General features: G+C 39.7%; 1 protein-coding gene across 2 annotated transcripts; it reads left to right on the top strand.

Annotated features, from left to right (window-relative positions):
• Nucleotides 1–17,915: 17,915 nt before the first annotated feature.
• Nucleotides 17,916–20,673, top strand: LOC145134653 (ankyrin repeat-containing protein At5g02620-like). 2 transcript variants are annotated; one of them, XM_079069498.1, is made up of 4 exons: nt 17,916–18,125; nt 18,341–18,983; nt 19,070–19,479; nt 19,740–20,673. In XM_079069498.1, the coding sequence occupies exons 2-4, from the start codon at nt 18,620–18,622 to the stop codon at nt 20,634–20,636; spliced, it is 1,671 nt and encodes a 556-aa protein (XP_078925624.1). In that variant the 5' UTR covers nt 17,916–18,125; nt 18,341–18,619; the 3' UTR covers nt 20,637–20,673. The 2 variants fall into 2 exon arrangements, with proteins under 2 accessions (XP_078925624.1, XP_078925625.1); XM_079069499.1 differs by having other exon boundaries at nt 18,211–18,983.
• Nucleotides 20,674–21,024: the final 351 nt, after the last annotated feature.

Here is a 21,024-nt window from a genome sequence, read left to right as displayed (position 1 = left end):
TGTAACACCCAAAAATTCAAGCCAATTTAAAACTTTTTAAACACACCAAAAACCATTAGTTATTACAAACTTGTTTTCAAAATGTATAATATCAGAGTATCCTAGAAACATAGTCATAAAAAGTGAGGAGCTGTACGATCACGCCTTTGCCTTGCCACAATCCCTTGATGTACGTGAAACAATAAACTGAAACTGTAAGCCCGAAAGCTTAGAGAGTTACCCCCAAAATACCGATACACATACAGTCCACATAACCATCTCAGCAACATCATAACATAACAAACTGAACAGAACAGCACATAACGGGTCCACAGCCCTACAGACTGTAATACCCACGAGCCCACAGTACGAGTCTCCCTTAGCCCGTAACTGGGATGCTCCCGAGCCCACAGTACGAGTCTCCCTTAGCCCGTAACTGGAATGCTCCTAGGGTTTGTTGGCTACCGCTCGAAGCAGTACAACCTCAACCCATCCCATATAACAAACACATAACATAACCACTGAGCATGCAATAATCATATAACATCACAGGTAGTCCTACGGGTCTACCTAACTGGCATAACCACTATCATGCAACACTAACTCATACTCAACATCTAACACTGCTAGGATAACATATCCTATGGGCCGACCTTGGTGCCTTAGACCCCTTAGTATTGTGAGGATAACTCACCTGACACTGCTGAAGTCCCGCGGATGAAACTCCAGCTGCTGGTATGACAGATTCCCGAACTGCCAACATCAAACAATACCCAATTAGTAATTGGGTTCCAAGCCCAAGGTCCAACCCACACTCCAAAGGCCCAATAGTCAAATAATGGGCCAAAGCCCAACATATGGCCCAATTTTCCAAATTGGGCCCAGACCTCTAAATGGTCTTTCCTTAAGGCCCATTCGATTATTCCAATCCAATCCCCATGGCCCATTATCACATAGTCATAAAGTCTCAATTATGGCCCAATCTTCCAAATTGGGCCCAAGTCCTCACATGGGCCTTATCCTAAAGTCCATCTACTTATTTTGGTCCATTAACTTGTTCTTGGACAACCCATCAGTAGTCCAATCACCAAAACCCACTAGGAAGGCCCACCTCAAGGCCCATGTGAAATTAGGGTTTCACATAAAATGGCAATTAGGGTTAAGTGTTTCTCACTTAACCCATTAAGGACTTAATCCATTAAGTCCCTCACTTTACTAAATAAGTCATATGGTGTGCTTGGGCTTATTACATAATTCCATTCCAATGGCCCAAATGTGGGTCCCGATAAGTCCAAGCCCATAATCCCAAAATTAGGGTTTTCACATGAATTGATGATTAGGGTTTTCACATGAAGCCGATAAGTCCAAGCCCATAACCCATTAAGGACTTAATCCATTAAGGACTTAATCCATTAAGTCCATTCTTGCCTTAAGTTAGTTTGCCAATGATTATTATTTAATATTTCAAGTTATTAAATAATCTTGTGTGTGTGCCGATTAATTCTCAAGAATTAGAGTTTTATGTTATTAGGGTTTTCCAAACCCTAATTAGGGTTTCCTACCCAATACTAGCTCATTAGTCAATTGGTTGGGCTTTTAGGTCACATTGGGCCTTATTGGCCCATTAGGGTTCCATTGGGCCCACTAGGGTTTCTTTGGGCCCATTAGGGTTTCATTGGTCCCATATTGTCCAAACATCCCCCAAACGAGGTCCAAATGCAATCAAAGCACACTGCCACCCGACACGGCGGTCGGTGGCGGCAACCACCACCCTACGGTGGTGGTTTGAGCTTTTCTTTTCATTATACCTACTTTATTACAGTTTTACATTGCAAATCTCAAAAACACACACACTAAGCTACACACACACAACAATAAGATTACACACACACACACAACCACCCTTGTGGTGGCCGGTGGCGGTATATGGTGGCAGAAGAGTAACATCCGGCCTACAGCCACCATGGTTGGCTGCCATGGTGGTTCCAATCGTTTTCCGGCCAGCCTAAAAACGCATGCACGCGTCGACATGCACAGAGCCACGCACACACACACACACGTTCAAAAACACCCACCACAGCACTTTATTGATCTTGAAGGAGGTTGACGGCGGCTAGCAGCGGTGCTTAAAGGCGGCGCTGAAACTGTGAGGGTGGAGAGAAGTCGGGATCCCACGCAAGCAACAGAAATATTCCCCGACTGCATCAACGACGACATGCGGTGGACCACAATGAAACAGAGGAAGAAGAGTGGGCGGCTCTCACCGGAACAGTAGCAACGACGTAAAAAGGTGTCGTTTGGTCCCGTTGACAGCATCCGGCAACGAGGTTGGACGCGAGATGGTCGTCTGGCGGCGATGCAACAATGGAGGAGATAGCGGTGGCGAAGAGAGAGCAGTCAACGAGCGAGCAACCGGCGGAAACACAAGCACTCGCTTCTCGGTGGTCCTCGTCGCCGGCAGCAGGAGCTCCAGCGGTGGTTTACGACTTGGTGTTGGCAGGTAACGACGGCGGTAACGGACTCGACGGAGGGGGATAGAGAGGATGGGATGATGACGGCCAGAGGGGAAAAGAGAGTGGGGTGTCGGCTGATACCTTCACTAGGGTTAGGGTTTCGGAACTCTATATACCCGCTACCTCCAAAGTTGAGTCCATAATGACACTCTTAGTCCCTCCTTGTCCCATTTCTTCAAAGTAGATCCATATTTTACCCTTTACACCCTTCCTCCGAAAATCCTTCACAATTAAGTCCCTGAATTCACCAAGCCCCTAAGCCTTCAAATCTTTTCAATTTAAGCCCAAATTTTACCAAACAACCCCTTTCTTCAAAATGCTTTGCAAAATAAATCCTGAAATTACACTTTAACCCCCCCCCCCCTCCCCCCCCCCCCCCCCGGAGATTCAAATCTTATCATTTGGCTTCCCGAAACCCACTCCCAGCTAATTATTATTTCATTTCGGGCTATAATAACACATAATAATAATAATACAAATTGCTTCTCGGGTTCTAAGTTTATTATTTAATTATCATGTTTAAAATGGGATGTTACAACTCTCCCCCACTTAAATTTGATTTCGTCCTCGAAATCGCTTCTTCTCATTCCTTACACGTCAAGTAACTTGAACTACAATCCCGAGCATAACCTTAGCCTTTTCGGGGCAACCGTAACCAACCCTCGCAGGGTTCTAAAACCTGGAAATAAACGAATCCCTTGCAATATGATCACATGTACCCAATCCGAAATTTGAAGTCTTGAGATGGAATTCATTGCACTTAACTCCCAATTGGCTACTCAACTGCTAATAACTTGGGATTCCCACCCGAAATAGAATCACAATTCTCACACTGCTGCCTATAACTCTCTCCTCGTCAAGAGATTAGGTCATGAGAAATTCATTCTGATAACCAACTCCTAGCGATATAATGAACAACGAGATGTAAACTGGGTGATGAACCCTCTTGGATCAACATAACAATGTTTCCTTTGGTTCCTGGATCACATACATATAATGATCGGCTCATAAGCTCAAACACTCATACCTGGCCCAATCAGCCTCGGGCTGGAATACCAGGCATGCCCACGACGGGTCCAGTCATCCCTAGGATGGAATACCCTCGTATCACACTCATGTTTGGTCCAATCAACCGTCGGGTTGGAATACCAAACACGTCAGGTCTACTCAATCGTATGGTCCGGTCATCCTCACGATGGAATACCCTAGATTGAAATACCACTATATATATAACTCGTTCTAACCCATAACTTGAAATCCAAGGACCTATCCTTGCATCTCATCTAAAACCCTCTGATTCGACACAACCGAGTGACACTCATCTGAAATACCGGTTTCCGACCCGGTCGCGGAGCTAAAGGACTCCCACATAGTTGTCTCACATGACTTTCGAACGAAATCCTTCCCTAGAACTAATTGCCACTAGCTATCATGCCACTGCGACTCTAGCAACTTTCTAATCCAACCGATCGGATCCATGTGAGGAATCCCATCGTTACCAAATCCACGGCTAAAAGCGATTGCTACATGGCCAATGGTAGCCTTACGTCACAAGCAACATTAAGCAACCCATTGCTTCCTTGATCCCATAACTGTAGTGACATTCCTACAGTCTTATCATTGGCTTAGCCAGGTTTAATCCCTCTGGGGAAACCCATGAACCCATCCGTGGATTTCCATATCCTCACTGCTACACCCGAACTGGTGGTTACTACTGTCCCTTCCGCGTCCTAACAACGCGCTCATGCTATCTACCAACCTAGGGAATGTTACAGCTACACCCACAGACTTACAACACTTTCCATACTACCTGATCGCTAGTGAATGCTACGGCTACCCCCGCAGTCTTACAACACTTTCCATATCGGTTGACACGCACTCGACCTAACACACAACTGAACTTAATTCATGGCTAGAATCCCAACCCAATTTCCCAAATTCTACTATCGAGCACCGAGAAGACGCGATTCACATGCTAAGGAGTTTTACCGAACTCCCAACTCGCACAACACTCAAACCAAGCAGCCAATAGGGTTGTCTTCCTTCCTGAAAACGATGCGAAACTTATCCCAGTTTCAAAATCGGTCCTGCTTCTGCGTTCCGGGACGATTCTCCCCCACTTAGATTCAACTAAGTCTTCACAATACATGAAAATTTGAGAATTCCCAATCCTTCTTACTTTCCACGATCGATCTGATGATAACCAGACCTTTCCAACTAGTACTCCCTTACTAGCCAACCCCATATGATCGTACGCTTCTAATAAATAGATGAACACTTCCTGAATCCCAGGGAAACCAACAGTCCCTAATGCTCGAATGATCCCACACTCAGATCTTGAAGTCCAAAATATAGATGCTCCAACTAACCTCTCAGCAACGAGCTACTTCCCTTGGCGTTTTCCTCCGCCAACCAATAACGGTTACTGAACTACTGAATCCTGACAATGTTGAATAACCATCCAGTGGGACCCTGTCCGCAGACCTCCCACATGATACCCTTCTTTCCAAAGTGCTTCAACAGATCTCCCGCTCTCGGCTTTAGAAATCATATCATTCAGGGTCTCGCACCCTGACTCACTCACCAGCTCAATTATCCACAACTGAACTGCAGTAGTTGAAACAACCTCTACCCTAAACCGGGCTATAACTACTCCCAAGACATAATCTACCATCCCAAAAGTGCAATAGATCATACAATCAATCCTTACTGCCCGATACAAGAGATCCAAGGCGAAATGGACCTCCAAAATACTCATGCCACATCGACCCACCCGCGCTTACCAGCGCTAAACTATTGTCGCCAATCCCGGCGACCAACTAACCTCCGTGCTAGAATACAAGCTAATCCTGGGGTCACAAGCCCGCTCAATCCTTCGAGCTCGTAAACTGAAAGGGCACAATTCTTGCCCTAGAAAACGACATTCCTATCCATCAATTAACCGTTCTAGTTCCAGCTGCAAAACCCCAGCTGAACATAATCATCACTCCTTTCTGGGGTCCCCGCGACTCATATTCCGGCCTCGAGCAAACCCCCGAGCCTCAAATCTAGAAACTCATGTGCTAGCCTCTCCTGCTCTACCCACGGAATATGACGAGTACAAATCATCTTCCTGATCCCAAATAACTGCAACCCTCTGCTCATCAGAATATGTCCCAGTAACAAGTCCCGGTACTGAAAAGCTCGACCAGCTCTTCCTCTTGTCGTCGTTACAGCTGATATAGCCGCCGCAGCAACCGTCTCGACAATGGCTGCATAACGCTCGTCGAAATACTCAAACATGGCGGTCTTAATATACCGAAATATCCCCGAAAACTGTCCCCAGACAAACTCGATCACTTCCTCCCGGATGATCTCACTGACACGGTCCTCTGACAATGCTGGCCTATCCTGGCTGCCAGCTCCCGATCCTAACCTGGATCCGATCTCAAGACGTCACGTAACCACCATTTTGGTAAAACACTAAAAGGATCACTGATAACCCATTTAGAGACAGGGAAACCAACTCCTAACCCAACCCTAGGGATTGTGACTTACTTGACACGCGTATGGGTCATGTGCTTTCAGTAGTATGGGCCCCTACTACCTTCCACACCTACCCATAGTTGTCTCAAGTATCACCACAACGCCCTAACTGAATACACAACATGGAGAGCGCTCAATCCTCACTCCTAGAGGAATGCTAATATCTCATAACTGGCCTCCCGGCCTCACACAACCCACCCATCCATGAAACTTCCACCAACCCTGCAGCACTAGTGTATGCTAGCCATACATAACGCTGGACCCTATAGACTTTCGAATATCCAATCCTACCCTAAGCTCCCAATCAAACAAGAACAGAACATAAGGCCAAATCAAACATTCTCAGGCTATAAGATCTTAATTATGTATAACCGTGATGCATACACTAAGCAACTATAGTAATGATGTCAATCTCATATAAAGGAAACCCTAGGCTAGCAGGCATCATGTAATCATGCAATTCTATCATGCAATTCCTGAAGATCCCTAGCCTAGTACTAGCATGATGTTCTAACATATCACATAATCAAATAATTGTATGGTATTTTGGGGTCTACTTACTTGCTCCGGCTGATCGTACACCCTGCATCATCCCTTACTTATTTTGAAAACCATTTTGAAAATCTTTCCTTGATTTGAGACTGGATTCACACGAATGTTCCTCCAATTCACTCAAACCAAGGCTCTGATACCAACTTGTAACACCCAAAAATTCAAGCCAATTTAAAACTTTTTTAAACACACCAAAAACCATTAGTTATTACAAACTTGTTTTCAAAATGTATAATATCAGAGTATCCCAGAAACATAGTCATAAAAAGTGTGTACGATCACGCCTTTGCCTTGCCACAATCCCTTGATGTACCTGAAACAATAAACTGAAACTGTAAGCCCGAAAGCTTAGTGAGTTACCCCCAAAATACCGATACACATACAGTCCACATAACCATCTCAGCAACATCATAACATAACAAACTAAACAGAACAGCACATAACGGGTCCACAGCCCTACAGACTGTAATACCCACGAGCCCACAGTACGAGTCTCCCTTAGCCCGTAACTGGAATGCTCCTAGGGTTTGTTGGCTACCGCTCGAAGTAGTACAACCTCAACCCATCCCATATAACAAACACATAACATAACCACTGAGCATGCAATAATCATATAACATCACAGGTAGTCCTACAGGTCTACCTAACTGGCATAACCACTATCATGCAACACTAACTCATACTCAACATCTAACACTGCTAGGATAACATATCCAATGGGCCGGCCTTGGTGCCTTAGACCCCTTAGTATTGTGAGGATAACTCACCTGACACTGCTGAAGTCCCGCGGATGAAACCCCAGCTGCTGGTATGACAGATTCCCGAACTGTCAACATCAAACAATACCCAATTAGTAATTGGGTTCCAAGCCCAAGGTCCAACTCACACTCCAAAGGCCCAATAGTTAAATAATGGGCCAAAGCCCAACATATGGCCCAATTTTCCAAATTGGGCCCAGACCTCTAAATGGTCTTTCCTTAAGGCCCATTCGATTATTCCAATCCAATCCCCATGACCCATTATCACATAGTCATAAAAGTCTCAATTATGGCCCAATCTTCCAAATTGGGCCCAAGTCCTCACATGGGCCTTATCCTAAAGCCCATCTACTTATTTTGGTCCATTAACTTGTTCTTGGACAACCCATCAGTAGTCCAATCACCAAAACCCACTAGGAAGGCCCAACTCAAGGCCCATGTGAAATTAGGGTTTCACATAAAATGACAATTAGGGTTAAGTGAAACACTTAACCCATTAAGGACTTAATCCATTAAGTCCCTCACTTTACTAAATAAGTCATATGATGTGCTTGGGCTTAATACACAATTCCATTCCAATGGCCCAAATGTGGGTCCCGATAAGTCCAAGCCCATAATCCCAAAATTAGGGTTTTCACATGAATTGATGATTAGGGTTAAGTGTTTCTTACTTAACCCATTAAGGACTTAATCCATTAAGTCCATTCTTGCCTTAAGTTAGTTTGCCAATGATTATTATTTAATATTTCAAGTTATTAAATAATCTCATGTGTGTACCGATTAATTCTCAAGAATTAGAGTTTTATGCTATTAGGGTTTTCCAAACCCTAATTAGGGTTTCCTACCCAATACTAGCTCATTAGTCAATTGGTTGGGCTTTTAGGTCACATTGGGCCTTATTGGCCCATTAGGGTTCCATTGGGCACACTAGGGTTTCTTTGGGCCCATTAGGGTTTCATTGGTCCCACATTGTCCAAACATCCCCCAAACGAGGTCCAAATGCAATCAAAGCACACTGCCACCCGACACGGCGGCCGGTGGTGGTTTGAGCTTTTCTTTTCATTATACCTACTTTATTACAGTTTTACATTGCAAATCTCAAAAACACACACACTAAGCTACACACACACAACAATAAGATTACACACACACAACCACCCTTGTGGTGGCCGGTGGTGGTATATGGTGGCAGAAGAGTAACATCCGGCCTACAGCCACCATGGTTGACTGTCATGGTGGTTCCAATCGTTTTCCGGCCAGCCTAAAAACGCATGCACGCGTCGACATGCACAGAGCCACGCACACACACACACACGTACAAAAACACCCACCACATCACTTTATCGATCTTGAAGGAGGTTGACGGCGGCTAGCAGCGGTGCTTAAAGGCAGCGCTGAAACTGTGAGGGTGGAGAGAAGTCGGGATCCCACGCAAGCAACAAAAATCTTCCCCGACTGCATCAACGACGACATGCGGCGGACCACAACGAAACAGAGGAATAAGAGTGGGCGGCTCTCACCGGAACAGTAGCAACGACGGAAAAAGGCGTCGTTTGGTCCCGTTGACAGCATCCGGCAACGAGGTTGGACGCGAGATGGTCGTCTGGCGGCGATGCAACAATGGAGGAGATAGCGGTGGCGAAGAGAGAGCAGTCAACGAGCGAGCAACCGGCGGAAACACAAGCACTCGCTTCTCGGTGGTCCTCGTCGCCGGCAGCAGGAGCTCCAGCGGTGGTTTACGACTTGGTGTTGGCAGGTAACGACGGCGGTAACGGACTCGACGGAGGGGGATAGAGAGGATGAGATGATGACGGCCAGAGGGGAAAAGAGAGTGGGGTGTCGGCTGATACCTTCACTAGGGTTAGGGTTTCAGAACTCTATATACCCGCTACCTCCAAAGTTGAGTCCATAATGACACTCTTAGTCCCTCCTTGTCCCATTTCTTCAAAGTAGATCCATATTTTACCCTTTACACCCTTCCTCCGAAAATCCTTCACAATTAAGTCCCTGAATTCACCAATCAGCCCCTAAGCCTTCAAATCTTTTCAATTTAAGCCCAACTTTTACCAAACAAGCCCTGTCTTCAAAATGCTTTTCAAAATAAATCTTGAAATTACACTTTAACCCCCCCCCCCCCCCCGGAGATTCAAATCTTATCATTTGGCTTCCCGAAACCCACTCCCAGCTAATTATTATTTCATTTCGGGCTATAATAACACATAATAATAATAATACCAATTGCTTCTCGGGTTCTAAGTTTATTATTTAATTATCATGTTTAAAATGGGATGTTACAGATAGTAAGTGTTGAAGAAGTAATTCATGCTTTCTGATCTTGAAGTGGTTTTCATCAATCCAAACATTCTTGTGTCACTGAAGTATGCAGGTATCCATTTATCACGTAATTCAAACATATCATTGAACCATCTTTTATCTTCCATATTGAATTCATTAATAATCAAATCCCAATTCTTTTCAAATTCATCAAGTTTGATATGCATGTTCCAAACAAGCTTGTTAAATCTTTTCTTGTAGTCTTTGTTTTTAAATAAATCGCCAATAACCTATGAATGAACAATTTTGCTTATATAAGTATAAATTATATACCTATTTCGATATATCATATATGATTAATCATATATGATTACTGTAATGTAGGATATATCATCTATGATTAATCATATATCATATATGTATTGTAATCATATATGTTTAATCATATATGATTATATAATCATATATGATTAATCATATATCATATATGAGTAATCATATATGATTACTGTAATGTAGGATATATCATGTATGATTAATCATATATGATTAATCATATATCATATATGTTCTGTAATCATATATGATTAATCATATATGATTATATATGATTAATCATATATAATTATATAATCATATATTATTATATAATCATATATGATTAATCATATATCATATATGTATGATTAATCATATATTATATATGTATGATTAATCATATATGATTAATCATATATCATATATGTACTGTAATGTAGGATTGATCATATATGATTAATCATATATGATTATATAATTGTATTATATAATAATATATGATTATATATGATTATATACCGTATCATCATAATCATAGTATGATATATGATAACTTATATTATTATAATCATATATGATTAATCATATATAATCATATTATTAAAATACTTAATTATATATCATTATATCAATCATATATGATTAAGTATTTTAATAATATGATTATATAATCATATATGATTATATACTATATTATCATATTACATACTATGTAATCATATATGTTTATACAGTATGGTATCTGATAATTCATATTATTAGAATAGTTAATCATATATGGTTATATAGTATGATATCTGATAAGTCATATATGAATCATCTGTCATAATACTATATAATCATATATGATTATATAATGTATTTTTATTATACCTTTGCTTGCAGTTTTTTCATTATGTGCCACATGCATAGTCTGTGTCTTGAATTTGGTAAGACAGATTCCACTGCTTGTTTTATCGCTGCATCTTGATCAGTTAGAACAATTTTTGGTGCTCTCCCTTCATGAGCTCTAAGAAAAGCTTTAAGCAGCCATTCATACGACTCAATTGTCTCTCTACTCAGCAACCCAGTACCAACAGTAACTGATTTCTTGTGGTAGTCAACTACTGTGAATGGAACAAATACCATTCTATACCTATATAAAGAAAATGTGTTTAGTACAATCATATTTGATTAATAGTATGTTTGAATTTATATACATTAATTTACTTGTTTGTTCTAAAAGTTGCATCAAAAGATATAACTTCTCCAAACTTTGCATAAAAAGCCTTTTCTCTTTCATCTGCCCAAAACATAGCAGCCAACAGATCTCCATCACGCAGGAACTCAAATGAATAATTTGGGTAATGATCTCTACGATCATTCATTTTGTTTATCATTATTTGAGCATCCTTGTAACATAAGATTCTATTTACTCCTCTCCTCAAGTTTTTGTAGTCTGTTACCTTCGCCCCTACATATTCATATCCTCCTTTCAAAACTGCTCGTATTTTGTGAGCCATTGTGGGACCAATTTTAGCTTTTGATGCACGTACTACAAACTCTTTTTTCAGAATATGACATATTTCTTGCCTTTTTCGTATAAGGTCTTTCCTCAATACTTTCTAGTGGGTGGTTGTGCATTTCAAAGAATTTCTTAACTTTGTAATATGTTGTTCCATAAACATTTTCAAATATAATCTTTGCTGTACACCTAGTAATTATCTTGTTTGAATTTGGTTTCCTCTTGACAGAACTTGTAGCCAACGTATCACAAGGTTTTGGTTTATCCTTGCCACCCCTATTGCATATAACAAAATTTTCTTTTATTATTTGGCTATTGTTGTAGCACCCGGTTCCTGGTATGTATTTCATTCAAGTATTTTCCATAATTTGGACTAAAACTCGGCGAGTTGATGGCCCAACTCGTCGAGTAGTAGCGGTTTGGGACCCGGGGGTTAAGTGGCGGACTCGTCGAGTCGGCGGCAGACTCGACGAGTAGACTATGGCTGGGCAAAACCCTAATCTGAGGGTTTGCACCCTATTTAAACAACCTTATACAGCCTCCATCGCCCCTTTATGCTCCTAGAACACTCCATTCAGAACCCTAATCGTGTTGTGAAGATCTAAAGGCCTTTTTGGTGATTCTTAGTGGTTTGTGGTGGCAAGAAGGAAGGAAAAGCTTGAGGAAACAAGAGGTTGGTCAGAGGAGTCAAGCTTGTGCATCATCTACAGCCCTTGGAAGGTATAAAGTCGACACCTTGCTCCTTCTTGCATTAGATCCCTTTTTGGGGAGATTTAGGGCTTTTATAAGCCATTCTTGGTGGCCAACCATGATTGCAAGCATGGTTGGGGGTTGAGGCTTCAGATCCAGGCTCCTTAAGGAGTTAGAAGGCAGAAAGGGACTGCCCTTGCACCCATGGAAAGCCCCATGCAACTTAAGAGCTACTTTTAGGGTCTTTTTAGCTCATAGTCCCATGCATGCACGTAAAGTTCGTAACTTTACGTGCTAGATCGATCTTAGGAGCCTAGATCTATCATTTGGACAAGTGTTGTACATCAGAAAATCGAGAAATGAGATTTGGACAACCTCGACTCGACGAGTTGTTCTTGGGACTCGGCGAGTCCGAGGCTTGACTTCTCTTTTCTGTTAGGGTTCAAAGGAACCCAGTTGAGCGTTAGAAGGGTTTTAGAGGGTCCAAGGGAGTGGCCCAACGTATTGGACTTAGCCATAGACCTGGAGTTCATAGGGCTCGACGAGTGCATGAGCAGACTCGGCGAGTCCAAGGCAATCTCCCAACTTTTATGATGAACTCGACGAGTTGTTCATACAACTCGGCGAGTCAAGGACAGGACTTGTTTGTAGGACGAGGATGAACTCGACGAGTTGTTCATACAACTCGGCGAGTCGGATGAAGGTTCATTCGAGGTTGCTTTAGAAGGAGAACTCGTCGAGTCATTGCTAAACTCGACGAGTAGATGTGTGAAGAAGGACAGATAAAGGGTAGGGACTCGACGAGTTGGAGGCCCAACTCGGCGAGTCAGGTCAACTGGAAGTTGACTTTGAACTTGATTTTGACTTGGTCAGGGGTAAAATAGTCATTTTACCTTAAGGGCAGTTATCAGTGTCTGACTAAGTGTTTTATGGGAATTATAGCCGGAGGACCGCCGGAGCAGCAGTCAGACATCTGCAGATCAGCTTTCCAGCAGTCAGCCTTACGAGGTGAGTTACCTTCCAGTAGCGGTGAGTCTACGGCCACAATGCCGGCCCACCAGTAGGAGTTGTATGTTAGATGACTGTCTTTGTGATATCATCTAGGTTTGCTACTACCTGATATGTTATATGCTGGCATGATATGTTATAGGTGATAGTAGTAGAGTTCGGTTGTTAGGACCGAAGGGTAGGTCAGGCACCCCAGATATGTCTGACAGTATGTGATGATATGTTTACATGTTGGCATGATATGTTATATGTGATAGTGGTGGTAGGAGGGAAATAGTCCCCAAGATCGGTTGTTAGGACCGAAGGGTAGTTCGGACACCCCAGATATGTCTGATAGTATGTTTATGTTATGATATATGTGATGGTAGCAGTAGGGGGTGGAATAGTCCCCGAGGTTCGGTTGTTAGGACCGATGGGTAGGTCAGCACCCCAGAATGGCTTGACATGGGTAGGTCAGCACCCCAGAATGGCTTGACATGGATAGGTCAGCACCCTAGAATGGTTTGACGTGGGTAGGTCAGCACCCTAAAATGGCTTGACACGGGTAGGTCGGCACCCCAGAATGGCTGTACCGGGTAGGTCGGGCACCCCAAAATTTACCGACAGTATGTATGCTATATGAGTGTATGGTGTGTGGTAGGATGGGGGAACTCACTAAGCTTCGTGCTTACAGTTTTCAGTTTGTTTCAGGTACCTCTTCAGCGAAGGGGAAAGAGCCGGCGCGGTAGCTGCACATCATACACACGCATTGGATTTCCGCACTATGAGATTTCTTGGGATTGTACTCTGACATTGTTACAAATTTTATGATACGATTCCAGACATGAGATTATGGTTTTTCGAAATGATATGACTTGATGATGTTTTCTTATAAATGTTTTCTAAATAGTTATATTAAAATTGCAATTTTTGGACTTGAAAAATGGGATGTTACAATTGTATTTTGATTGGATACTCAGTCTTGTATGAAAACCTGCCATTTCTGCATAATCCGTATACATTTTTACTGCCAAATTTAGTGATTTGAAAACACTGTTTACAACTGGTACAAATTCTGTAGGGACATCTGGTTTATATTTAGATTCTTCAATTATGTTACTGCAATATGATTCATTTGTTGAATTGGAACTTTCACCTGATAAAAGAAGGGAATGACAAATATGTTATTATATAATTTTATGTTGTAATAATCATATGTGATTAACGATATGTATTTATATTTTAGTATAAAAAATCATATATGATTTTAGATATTAATATATTATTAGATGTTAAATCATATTTATTTGTACATTATATTATATGATTGATCATATAATATACTGTGTAATCATAAATTATTATACGTATCAATTTATAAATAATCATACTTGATATTGTTTAATCATGTATGATTAATCATATATATTTGTAGTTTGTAATATATGATTAATCCTATTTTATGAATTATAATCATATATGATTATTCATCCAAATGTAATATTAATATAGATTTCAATTTGAAAACATATATGATAAATCATAATTACAAACTATAAATACATATGATTAATCATAGATATGAACAGTCATATATGATTATTCATCCTTATATGATTAAATCACATATTGTATTGTATAATCATATATGATTATTCATAATTTATATTGTATAATAAAAGAATTAGAATGAAGTGTAGAAACTGTCATGTAATATGTAGTATTAAAACGAATTAGTTGTACCTTCAATACGAATCGTATTTTGAAGTTCTTCAGAAGTGAAAGAAATTGAATCGATTTGTTCGTCGTTACGAGATGAATTGATTTCAGCTATAATAGTATCAGTGGCGATCGACTTGTCAATTTCTTTTGGATTCGACATCATTTATGAAAATTGATTTTGATTCGATTTTCAAATGCTTTGTTTATGATTGCGAGGTGCTTGTTTCTTTGATTTGAGGTTTGTATCTCGTATTTATGAGGATATGAACTGATGCTCTGTTTCGATCGTTTTTTTCGATTTGAAGATTGCGAATAATTTGATAACAGATTCAGTAAAAATAGGATCTTTTTTATTATATTGAATGATTTGTTGAAGATTGGATGATATGATTACGTGACTGATACTGAAAATCGATGATTTAACGATATGATGATTTTTAGAGAAGGAAGGTGTCCGTTTTCTGAACATTAATTTGAAGCTTACTGTTATACCCCTTAATCATTTAACAGTTGACGTTAGTTGACGTTAAGTTCCATTGACTGATATTTAATCTCACAATCTCTAATTTTTTATTAATCTCAAGGCGGAGCTTTATTAGGGCCAGAGAGGGGCTGTGCCCCCCCCCCCTGATTTTTTGGTTCTAAATAGCCCTTATAGTTTCATTTTATACCCAAAAATATAAAATTTTGACATTGGCCCCCCTGCTTACCAATTTTTATACATATTATATATTTGCCCCCCCCCCCCCCCCCGAATCAAATGTTGAAGCTCCGCCCCTGTATATATATATATATATATATATATATATATATATATATATATATATATATATATATATATATATATATATATATATATATATATATATATATATATATATAGGGAGAGGATCAAATGAGAACACCTAAAAGGTTGAGAACGCGAGAACAGTTCTGGACCAATCAATATACAAGAGTATATGGGTAAATGTGTATTTTAATTAAATTATAAAAAATAAATTAAAATGGTATGTTACTAAATTTTAGGGATTCAAAATACTGTTACTAAAAACGAGAATTATTCATTTTTTATATTATTAATTAAAGATAAAAAACATTTTATCAATTTTCTGTCTAAATTTAAAAATCAAAATATTTTATCTTGTTTTACCTAATTCATGTTCATAAATGAAAAAATATCAAACTAATTTATCTTGAATACATAAACGACTTGCTTTAGTTTTATCAAGTATTGTCATATTCATAAGTGAAGATGCCATGACTAGACTCGTTTTTTTCCATGAATTGAAAACAAAGAATGTTTAAGAATTTATTATTTCATTCGAAAAGAATAAACCACTAATCATAATTATAAATGAATACAAATCTAAACAAACTCACTTCATTACAAAAGAATAAACCTCTAATCATAATCATAAACAAATACAACTTTATTTTAACAAAATACAAAAGACTTCTAAATTTCTACATTTCCGGTGGTTATATTCATTGATAAATATACCACTAATCATAAATGACTTCATACGTCGTTATTTTTCTTCAAATTTTCTTGTTGCTACCATACAAATAAAAACAAAGAGAGGTGCCCTTGATCATGCTGTCGATTTCCCAACTTAGAGTTATCCTTATTCAAAATATCAAGCTCTTAGATTAAACATGTTCAAAACATCAATCATTAAGGTATAAACGTCTGCGGTTATAATATAGTTCTATTCATTGATGATTAAACTCAAACAACCTATTTATAAAATATGATTTATCAATTTTGACATTCACTTGAGAGTCTTCTAAATAATCTTGAATGTTTCCTAAAAGTCCTTCACTATCCAAAACACATTTGATGAACTTGCCCCACTATTTTCCTGAATTTAAAAAAACAAATTTATATTAAAAAAATCACAAAAAAAAACTCTATTCTGAAATGAATCATGTTACAAGCGGTAATGGAAGATATACAATCAATAAAAAAACTCTATTCAGAAATGAATCATGTTGCAAACAGTAATGGAATATATACAATCAATAGTGAATCCAATTGATCGTATTAATAACTTTAAATTTCCATAACAAAATACAACCAACAATCAAATATTTATAATTCATGATCAGGTTCTCCACTTGCAACCAAGATTTTCACAAGGTTGATAACACAACCAAGTAAAGATGCGATACTGAGAAAAAGGGTTGAAAAAAAAAGAGGGTTGGTTTGGTTCGGTGTTGTCAAATGGTCGTAATCCACAAAGCAAATAATGTTCAAACAAAAGAGATGGGTGTTGCTTTCTCTATTCCTTTGCAATCACTTATGACCACCCAACAATGGCAAGGAATCGAAACTTACCTGAGTCGTCACTGCCTTGCTGCGCCGGAGTGGAGGCGATGTTGCGCCGGTAAGTAGAAATCAATGAAATCATTGACGAAGAAGCGAACAGGGAACCGGTTACCTGAGTTGTCGCTGCCTTGTTGCGCCGGAGTGGAGGCGAGGTTGCGCCGGTGAGTAGAAATCAATGGGATCACTGACGAAGTAACGAATAGGGAACCGGTCTTCGGAGGCGTGTATAGGTCGAGTTGAGCCGACGATTGAGAAATGTGAGAAAGAGGTTTCTAAGAAGGAGGCGGCATTAGAAACCCTAGAGAGGGGGAAATATAGATACGAGAAGATGAAAAGAAATAGGTGAGAGAGTGAGAAATTATAGGAAATAGGTAAAGTTGCAATTCCTATTATGCCCTTCTGACCATTTAAATGTTACACTTTAATGCCAACAGTTTTAGAATTTTTCATAAATCGCCCCTTTAATAATAACTTTAGATTTAAATATTTAAACGATCCAGATCTGTTCTCGCGTTCTCAACCTTTTAGGTGTTCTCATTTGATCTACTCCTATATATATATATATATATATATATATATATATATATATATATATATATATATATATATATATATATATATATATATATATATATATATATTCTTGTTCTCTTTATCTTTTGAATAAAAAAGAAAAGGACTTTTGGGTGTGATTCGGATTCTAATTTTATGAAATATACAAGTCTACAAAACCTTTGTTGCATACATGTGCGATTGACGTCCCTTTCTCTCTCTACCATTTCCTTTTTTTCTTTTTCTCTCCACCTCCATTGTCCAAACACAAAAAGATACATGCACAAAGGGAGATAGTTCTCGTTCTTTTGTCATTTAATGCCATTTACAGATTGTTGTGATCTCAAAAAGCCATTTTCAATTCATGGACTATTTGGTTCCAAATGGAGGAGCGCAAAAGGTCCACCTTTCTTCATACCCAGGTAACTGTTTTCCCTCTTCCTCTGTTTTTCCTCTAATTTTCAAAAACCCGTTTCATTTTCATGGAAATGCCTACCTGTTTTGCAGTTTTCATGGTGATCTATTATCGTCGTTTCAAATGCCCTCCGTTTGTTAAAATGACGCTTAGAAAATAGGCATTCTCTTCGTTTGTTTTTATTTTTCTAATGATGATTTATAATGATTGTTGTTCGACCAGGGCATAAATTTGAGGTCCAGGAGATTGCAAACCAACAATAATGGAGTTTGGGAAGTTTATTTAAAAGAATGTTTGCATTCGGTGATTAAATAATTGAATTAGTTCTTCAGGGGTGTTGATTTTTACATGAAGAAAGATTTTCTAGGTTTGAAAATGCTATTTCTGATCTGGGTTTTTGAAGGGAAGAAGAAAAGAATTTCCGTTATTCATTATTAGGATTACAAAAGCTTCCCTCGCACCAAAAAGGGGATCATTATCAGGCTTTATACAATTTCTCCGATGAAGGCACCACCAGAAACATGGTTGCCACCGGCCACCACCACCCCAACCACCGCTTCCCGGAAAAAGATGTCTAAACAGGTGACGGGGAAACGAGATGATACCCCTTTGCATACAGCTGCAAGGGCAGGGAACATCAACGCAGTAATGGAGATTTTAGGTGATTGTTATGGTGAAGAAGAATTGATTTCATTGCTTTCAAAGCAGAATCACGCCGGTGAAACGGCTCTGTATGTGGCGGCAGAATACAGTTATGTTGATTTGGTTAGGCTCTTGATCGATCAATATGATATGGCAACAGCCAGCATTAAAGCCAATAATGGATTCGATGCTCTTCATATTGCTGCTAAACAAGGAGATTTAGGTATGCAAATCTCTATGTTTTCTAGTAAATTCTACATCATCCAAAACTTTTGTCTTTTTAACTATTTCCATTCTTTAAATTTACAGAGACTTTAACGGTTTTAATGGAGGCCCACCCAGAATTATCAATGACGGTTGATATATCAAACACCACAGCCTTGCACACGGCGGCAATGCAAGGCAACATTGAGGTGGTGAACTATCTATTGGAGATAGAGAGTAGTTTGGCATCGATAGCAAGAAGTAATGGGAAAACGGCTTTACATTCGGCTTCAAGAAACGGGCATGTTCTAGTGGTGAAGGCGCTTTTGGAGAAGGTACCTGGGATATCTTCAAGGAATGATAAGAAGGGACAAACCGCCCTTCACATGGCGGCAAAAGGCCAAAATCATGAGGTGGTCGAGGAGTTGATTAAGGCGGATCAGTCGTTGATAAATATGGTTGATGCAAAGGGGAATACAGCTTTGCATATTGCAACCCGTAAAGGCCGGGTTCAGGTACAATAATGCAACAAGGAATGTTAGATGCAACTCACTGAGCTGCATCTTGCGTCTGAATGCACATTCCATACGTCATATGTATGTTATGTGGATGTGACATATGAAATGCACATTACACACATCATATATATGTTATGTGCATCTGACGTATGGAATGCACATTCAATACATCATTAAGTGCACACGGCGTAGTGCATTTATAGATGTCAATTGGTAAAAAATTGTTGTTCTTATGTATAATCGTTGTGTTCATGCAGATTGTTAAGATGCTACTAGCTCGTAATGAAATCAATACAAGAGTCGTGAATAGGTCGAACGAGACTGCATTTGACACAGCCCATAAAATGGGTCATCCCGACATAGGATGCATCTTAGAAGAACACGGTGTCCCGAGTGCCCGTGTCCTAAAACCCTCAACAACTCCGGCCCAAGAGCTAAAACAAACTGTAAGCGACATAAAACATGAGGTCCACGATCAACTCGAACACACTCTCCAAACTCGGCGAAGGGTCCAAGGCATCGCGAAACACCTCAATAAAATGCACGCCGAGGGCCTTAACAACGCGATAAACTCCACCACCGTGGTGGCCGTGTTAATCGCCACGGTTGCATTCGCCGCCATCTTTACAGTCCCCGGACAATATGTTGATGATCCAAGCAATATACCCGAGGGTTTTTTGCTCGGTGAGGCGCATATTGCCCCACAACCTGCGTTTATAATCTTCTTTGTTTTCGACTCTGTGGCTCTATTTATCTCATTAGCAGTTGTTGTGGTTCAAACCTCGGTGGTGGTTATTGAAAGCAAAGCGAAGAAGCAAATGATGGCTGTTATCAACAAGCTAATGTGGTTGGCTTGTGTGCTTGTATCGGTGGCGTTTTTGGCCCTTGCGTTTATTGTGGTCGGGAAGCATGAGAAATGGCTAGCGATTTGTGTGACCATTATAGGAACGTGTATAATGGTTACGACTTTGGGGTTGATGTGTTATTGGGTGATTATGCATCGAATCGAAACTTCAAATATGAAAAATATGAGAAGGAAATCAATGTCAGGTACCGAAAGTAGGTCGGGGTCGAGGTCTAGGACATGGTCGATTTCTGTACTTTCAGATACGGATCCTATGAATACCGAGTTCAAGAACATGTATGCAATCTAAAAAAAAATACATTTTGAGCAATATCTTTTTGATTCAATTAGGCATGACTGGTAATTTAATCGTTTTAGAATGTGTAACTATGCCTTCAAAAAGGCTCGAAATACCGTCAAAAAGACTCCAAACATATTTTAGTTTTGGGGCGCAATAGAAAGGGAGATTGGAGACGTCAAATACTCGATTTTTGCTTCCATTGGTATGCCTTCTTGGCGGACTTTAACCATTTTCTTTTACCAGGCCCAACTTGAACATAAAAATATAAAACAAAGTGATCATAAACACAACTAGATTGATAACAAATTATGAATGTATATCTTCCTAACAAATACATGAACTGATGTTAGTGTAAGTTAGAGGTCCACAATTTTAGCCGTTTTTTTTTATAACCGGC

The sequence above is a fragment of the Lactuca virosa genome, chromosome 8, assembly GCF_052849685.1.
Source record: "Lactuca virosa cultivar CGN04683 chromosome 8, Lactuca_virosa_CGN04683_v6, whole genome shotgun sequence".
Lineage (NCBI taxonomy): Eukaryota > Viridiplantae > Streptophyta > Magnoliopsida > Asterales > Asteraceae > Lactuca > Lactuca virosa.
The sequence above is the reverse complement of the archived record's forward strand: the minus strand, read 5'-3'. Positions and strand labels throughout refer to the sequence as shown.

Excerpts from the sequence above, each read along its gene's own strand:
- LOC145134653 (XM_079069498.1), top strand. The coding sequence starts at position 18,620 with ATGAAGGCACCACCAGAAACATGGTTGCCACCGGCCACCACCACCCCA. Across the intron at positions 18,984-19,069 it reads TGCTAAACAAGGAGATTTAG|AGACTTTAACGGTTTTAATG; the intron begins GTATGCAAATCT and ends TTAAATTTACAG. Across the intron at positions 19,480-19,739 it reads CCCGTAAAGGCCGGGTTCAG|ATTGTTAAGATGCTACTAGC; the intron begins GTACAATAATGC and ends GTGTTCATGCAG.